Raw genomic sequence first — 6,256 nt, 5'->3', positions numbered from 1 at the left:
ATGACATGAGGAACAACAAATAAAAAAAGAAAACATCAATGTTATTGATCAACTGTTATTCAAAGAAAAGTACAACAATGTTACAACTTATCAATCAAATTAGAAAATGTGTCATCAAAATTTGTGGTCCTCCCTTGAAATGTGTTCGCCTACAACTGTGCCTTATAAAACTGCTCATGGTAACGAAGAGAATTGACCCCTAAAAAGGGGTTTTGAGTCCTTTAAATCCTTTTGCGGTTGGCAGTGAATGATCAGAGCATTCTTTTTTTTTTTTTCAACCCCCAAAGTAGCTCGCTACGTTTTGGAATGCGCTTTCAGTGAGACTTCCTCTGAGAGAGTAGCACGGCTACTTTTCCAGTCAAACAAAGCCTGACAAGCCCACTTTCTAGTGTCCTTCGTGAAGGAGAAGCGCCAGTCTCCAACCCTCACTCAATTATCTTCTCGTTTTAAATATAGAGATTTCTTGCATTGATTTGCATTGTGTTCAGTGTTTAACAATACCTGCAGTCTCTGCCTCGTCGTATCTTCAGAGGCTGTGCGCTTAACAGCAGCTCCACTGAGGCATAATTAAAAAAAAAAAAAAAAGACTACTAATGAGAACAAAATAAAGTGAACATAGTCTGTCTCCCGCTTTAAAGTTTGTGGTTCAGATTCAGTCTGAGGGGGGAGTCAGGAGTGACGCATGGCGACACCCACTGGTGACAAGGTGGAATCAGACACAGCTCTCCCTGGTCTTGCTGTCCATGAGGAAAGAGTTGAGCTGGGAAATGTCCACGACCACCGCGTCGCGTTTGCTCAGGTGGACGTCTTTCAAGTGGTCCTCGTCACTTTGGTCCTTGGCAAAATTTACAAACACCTTGGTAGGAGAAAGCAGAAGAACGATTAGCCACAATGAAAAATATGTGCATATGGTTTTGAATAAATATTGAATTGGAATTGTTTATGAATTAACAAAATTGTGTATAATAATTAGAAAAACACCTAAAGCACAAACCATGACGATAGAACAAAACAGAATATGTGCAATAATTAATCCCTCAAATTTCACAACTAAATAAAACAACATTGACATTTGAATATACACGTGTATAAATAAAGAATAAAATATTGGGATTCTGAACAAGTGGACGTTTTTAAAAAGCCACACTTTTGTTCAAGGCACACTTTCCACGAAAAGATTTATTTTGTTTTAATTTTTAAACATTTACTTTATTTTACTTGCATAAAACAGCTACTCTACTAGAAAATACAATTGGATATTGAAGTTCGAAAGGAAAACCGAAAAGCGCATTACCTGGTCTAGCGTGGTCTGAGAGACAGAGTAGTCCTCTATCCTGAGTGCCTCCTTGTTTGTGGCCAGCAAGGAGAAGATGCGTGCGAGGGAGGTGAGGGAGGAGGGCAGCTGATACTGAAGCATGTTGCGATGTTTCTCCTTCAGTGTACTGCCAGGAAGTTCCCGCTCGATGAACTCAATCACTGGCCTGAGATCTGGATCCGGTCCGGCCACCCTCAGGATGATGGTGTAACCATCTCCAAACCTGAGGAGATCGATAGTGTGATTGTCACGTTCACGCTCACACAAAAGCATTTGGGAAAGCGTTAACCCTGCAGTGATTCCTACCTGTTCTTCAGGTGCTGCACACTCCCCAGACAGCGGAACCTGCCATTGACCATGATGGCCATCCTGGTGCAAAGCGCTTCACACTCCTCCATGCTGTTAAAACAAGCCCAACAGATCAAATTAGGTATGCTCAAGAAAATACACATCAGCAAATTACGCAACGTGTCTCGTCCGATTTGATCTTAGTTTTTAAATCCTAACCTATGGGAGGTCAGGACGACAGATCGTCCCTCTTTGATAATGCTGAGTATGGCATTCCACAGGGCACGCCGTGCTTTCGGGTCCATGCCCGTTGTGGGTTCATCCTGTTCAAAATGAAATACGATTCAGATGATATGGATCCCTTTCATGAAGGACGATCGAGCCCGACTTGCGATTGTATCTGCTGTTTTCCTCTTACCAGGAATACAACGGGTGGTCCTCCGATGAGGGCGATGGCTGTGGACAGTTTCCTCATGTTGCCTCCACTGTAGCTCCCTGCCGATTTGTCAACATACTTGACCAAGCCCAACTTGCGAATGCCCCACTCGGCCACCTAGTGGAGAGAAACAAACATCAACCTTTTCCCCACATGGGTGCTTTAATGCAAAATGACACCTGCATTTTCATGTGTGTATTGTCACAGGGAAACTTGTGGAGCAATTTCACAAAGTTATATTCAGAAAATATCAAGCATGAGCAAACAAACAATCCAGTCCGGTTGTCTGTTGTCATTGCAAATGTCTAAATGTTGCTTGGTTATTTGTCTTGGCACTCTATTTTGTGTGCATGTATTACTGACCTCACACACTTCCTTCTCAGGAACACCTCTGAGAATGGCGTAGAACTCAAGGTGCTCTCGTCCCGTCAGCAAGTCATTGATGGCGTCAAACTGCGGACAGTAGCCCATGTTCTGATGCACCTCATCTATTTCTGCTGTTACACTGGAGTAAAGCGCACGAGCACACCCAAGGACAAATATGAGTCATCATTTCCAGCAAAAAAAGTTGTCATGACACTGAGACTGCGCAAATTAGAGTCTGACAGAGTACTCTTAAGTTTTATACATGTCGTACCTCTTGCCGGCCAGATAGGCCTCTCCACTGGTAACCACCGAATCGCCTGTAAGCATTTTGAATGTACTGGTTTTCCCTGCTCCGTTGACTCCCAGCAAACCAAAACACTGAAAGATGAAGAAGTAACCTTTTAACTATCATTTCCTTAGCACTGGAAACCAAATCAAGAATCAACCTTCCAAACAGTACTGAGGTGAGCTCAATGGCCCGACTCGCATGTGTCTACAGTCGAGAACAAAAAAAAGAGTAAGAGATTTATCGCCTACCTCGCCTGGGGGAATGCCAACACACAGGCGGTCCACTGCAGGCTTTTGTTTCCGCTTATAAATCTTTGTGAGCTGACGAAGCTCCAATATGTCGCTTTGCCCTGCGCCGCTGAGAATTCTCTGTCTCTCTCTGGCCACATCTTCATCTTCTTCTCCGATTGGCTTCAGGTGACTGGATGATGACCTGCAAGGACAATTCATAGAGGTGCGTCAACACTTATTGAGGCACTAGAACTGAGCCCAAACTGTGAATGTTTAAAAGATCATACACACCTGGCTTTGATACAGAAACGGTACTGGATGAGGATGGTGATGCAGAAGAAGATGACTCCCTCAACGGCCATTGCAAACAGGTTCTTTCCCACCATGTCCCAGGCCAGAGGGGAACGGAAACGGTTTTCCCCTAGGGACCCAAAACCCACAAGTGTTGTTTTTCACAGTTCACATTCAAAGAGGTAACGACTTCTTGTTCCTGCCAGGCCACTCTGCTGTTCTCACCAAATCTCTCCAAAGCATCAGCCATTGCTTGATTCTTCACCATGTCGATCAATCCTCGCCCCAGACAGAAGTGAGGGAAGATGAGGAATACATTCTTCAGGATGTCATTGATACCACCAATCTCCTGAAAGGATCCAAACATTCTCTCTCAGTCATCATCGCTCGGTATCAAAAACGTCAATATCAATACACAAACATTTGGCTATGTATTTCATGGAATCCAAATGAGAAACAAGTTGATAATTACATTGCCTCCAAACAGCTCCAGTACAAATGTGGACACGCTGCCGTTTATTCCGATCAGGATGTTGACACTGGTCAGAACCACGTAGGCTGTGCTGGGTATCTTAAAGAAGAAGGAGGCCGGGTACATGAGAGGCGTAATGGACCACCTGGAAAAGAAAAGACAAGACCACTCAAACATTACTCAAGTTTGCAAAGCTTCTAGCACCTTAACACGATAATTAACACTATATAAATATTCAAATGTATGTCACATAGTGGTGGGCGATAAGATGATATTAGATCGTTAAGGATTTTAACCTGTTGACGATCTCAGAAAGCCGAAAGATCGTTAAATCGTCTTTACTGGTACGGAGAAGAAACTCCACTTCCAGTGTGGGGATTTGGTTTGGACAAGGCGTAAACTAAACTTGATTGCAGAGATGGCAACACAACTAACCTGTTTACATAATTTCTTACTTAAAAAGAAATTGGGGAAAAAAGAATCGTGATAAAATCGTAATCTGGACTTTTTTTCTTTGTAATTGTGGTATATATTTTTTGCCTTATTGCCCACCACTAAATTGTCCCAATAAGAAATATGATCCAACTTACCCATACAGCAGCAGCAGCAAAGCCAGCACCGGCAAGTTAGTGGAGGAGACGTAAGCATCTTGTTGGAAGCAGATGAAAATGATGATCACCAGTGTGGCGGGTACAATGTAGTTACACTGTAATAAGAGAACAAAGAAATGAAAGAGCACTTGAGTACGCTGAAATCATGTTGCCACCATTGTGAGCATCATCGTAGTTCTGCATAACTTGTGGACTGGACTAGCATTGAATCCTTCAGCCACCGAATGGATACACTGGATACAATTTAAGACAATACAAAATAATTTTTTTGCTGGTTCATGCCGGTAATTCATTTGCAATAAGTAAGGAATGCTTAATCAGGTCAAATCCTTTACAAATATTCCCCACGCAACAAAGCATTTGGAAAGATCGGAGAGGAATGTCATACCATGTCCCAAACAAAATTGGCCAGCCAGTAGAGGAAAGGTTGCACTCCGCTGATAAACTGCAAATGTTTGGCCTTGTTCACCCTTTCCTGGATGAGAAAGACAACGAAGCTGGCAGGTACGAAGGACATGGCAAAGATCACGCAGATGGACACCAGCACATCCACCGATGTCGTCATTCTGCGAACAAAAAAGCCAGTCATGAATGAGCTTTTCTTGTCGGATGGTCAGAATTCAGTTTTTGGGTTGTTTAAGTTTACTTACAGGGCAACTTGTGACAGCTGCTCCTTGGTGAGGTTGAGGGGATGATTATACGCAGTGATACCAAACTTGGTTGGGTCTTCACCAGCTGGCAGACTTGCTCGAAGGATGCCATTGTTCATCACGTTCAGAAACGAGCCAATACTGTGCCAGCCCTTGTTGTTGAACCAGATCTGTGAAGAGTTGCGATATCACACCAGTTGTTGAAGTTGTGTTTTTTTTCATTGACACTCCTTAATTGTTTGTTTATGCTGTACATGTGAACACACACTAACCTTGACATTATTATTGGTGTCTAATCCTTGAATGAAGTTGGAGAGACTAAGGAGGAAACGATCTGCAGCGGTTCCCTAGATGGTGAGTGAGGAAGACGGACTTTGTCTTGATATGTTTTCCATATTCTATCCATATAAGCATTGTTTTATCCGCATTTTGTTTTCAAAGAGTAAAACGGTTAAGTCCGAAATCTCCTACCCTTTCAAGACGGAAGCGCCAACGCAGTTGCGCAATCGCCACATCGATTTCCTCTCTCTGAGCTGGAAGTTGAGAGCCCCTGGCGCCAAGTGAGAAGCCACCATATCTGTGCAGGGAGCAGTTATTTTAATACCAGAGACAGAGCAGCTCTCAAGAGAGATTAAATGTCAAATAAGGTACCTAAACTCGTTGACCCAAATCTTGTTCTTCAGGCTGTGAGGTGAACAAAAAAAAAAAAAAAAAAAAAAAGGTTTACGAATGACCACTTTCTCATACATTGAGGAAAAGTGGCTTAAAATCAAAATGATGTGGGAAAAATAATTAAATGTGGAAAGGAGTGTCACCTTTTGCCAATGATCTGAGCGTAGGTCTTCACCAGATAATCTGACACATTCCTGCCAGTTAAATTCTGAAGTGTGTCTTTGTCGCTGAGCTTCATCTGAATACAAAGCAGACAAAACGGTTGAGTTGCAATTCACAGTGAGCAGCTGACCCTGTGAATTTTCTGGCCTCACTAACCTGCGGAGGTGGAAGGCCCCCTGCACCAGTTGGACATTCAGGCAGCATCCTTTTGCGCCCCTCGCAGCTGCATTCGCACAGCGGTGACGGATTCTCCATGGACCAGTTGCCGTTGTCGAACATGTCCTTCACACTTTGAGGTACTTGTGGAATCAACCACTCGTCCTCCACGGAGGCACACGAAGTGTCCCTGCGGCATATGGAGACACATTCATGCATGTTAATTTACAAAGTAAAAGTAAAATGGATGATCAATAAATCTGCTACAAATAATCAGCATTTTATTTATAATTCACAGGATTGATTCGGATTTGGTTA

General features: G+C 43.1%; 1 protein-coding gene across 1 annotated transcript in view; it reads right to left on the bottom strand.

The window, feature by feature from the left end:
• Positions 1 to 711: 711 nt before the first annotated feature.
• Positions 712 to 6,256, bottom strand: part of LOC148332454 (phospholipid-transporting ATPase ABCA1-like) — a 29,670-nt gene continuing 24,125 nt past the window's right edge. Inside the window, exons 31-49 of the mRNA XM_088303038.1 lie at positions 5,939 to 6,128; positions 5,764 to 5,858; positions 5,600 to 5,632; positions 5,420 to 5,525; positions 5,221 to 5,295; positions 4,949 to 5,118; positions 4,687 to 4,864; positions 4,278 to 4,393; positions 3,688 to 3,832; positions 3,441 to 3,564; positions 3,216 to 3,345; positions 2,943 to 3,126; positions 2,677 to 2,783; positions 2,403 to 2,544; positions 2,022 to 2,156; positions 1,823 to 1,926; positions 1,622 to 1,714; positions 1,295 to 1,538; positions 712 to 856 (exon numbers count right to left, since the gene is read on the bottom strand). Of these exons, the coding sequence (XP_088159164.1) occupies positions 713 to 856; positions 1,295 to 1,538; positions 1,622 to 1,714; positions 1,823 to 1,926; positions 2,022 to 2,156; positions 2,403 to 2,544; positions 2,677 to 2,783; positions 2,943 to 3,126; positions 3,216 to 3,345; positions 3,441 to 3,564; positions 3,688 to 3,832; positions 4,278 to 4,393; positions 4,687 to 4,864; positions 4,949 to 5,118; positions 5,221 to 5,295; positions 5,420 to 5,525; positions 5,600 to 5,632; positions 5,764 to 5,858; positions 5,939 to 6,128 (2,515 nt within the window). The 3' untranslated portion in view covers position 712. The remainder of the gene's footprint in view (positions 857 to 1,294; positions 1,539 to 1,621; positions 1,715 to 1,822; positions 1,927 to 2,021; positions 2,157 to 2,402; positions 2,545 to 2,676; positions 2,784 to 2,942; positions 3,127 to 3,215; positions 3,346 to 3,440; positions 3,565 to 3,687; positions 3,833 to 4,277; positions 4,394 to 4,686; positions 4,865 to 4,948; positions 5,119 to 5,220; positions 5,296 to 5,419; positions 5,526 to 5,599; positions 5,633 to 5,763; positions 5,859 to 5,938; positions 6,129 to 6,256) is intronic.

This window comes from Idiotropiscis lumnitzeri, chromosome 8 (genome assembly GCF_059441095.1).
Source record: "Idiotropiscis lumnitzeri isolate Australia: NSW breed Sydney's pygmy pipehorse chromosome 8, RoL_Ilum_1.0, whole genome shotgun sequence".
Taxonomy (NCBI): domain Eukaryota; kingdom Metazoa; phylum Chordata; class Actinopteri; order Syngnathiformes; family Syngnathidae; genus Idiotropiscis; species Idiotropiscis lumnitzeri.
The sequence above is the reverse complement of the archived record's forward strand: the minus strand, read 5'-3'. Positions and strand labels throughout refer to the sequence as shown.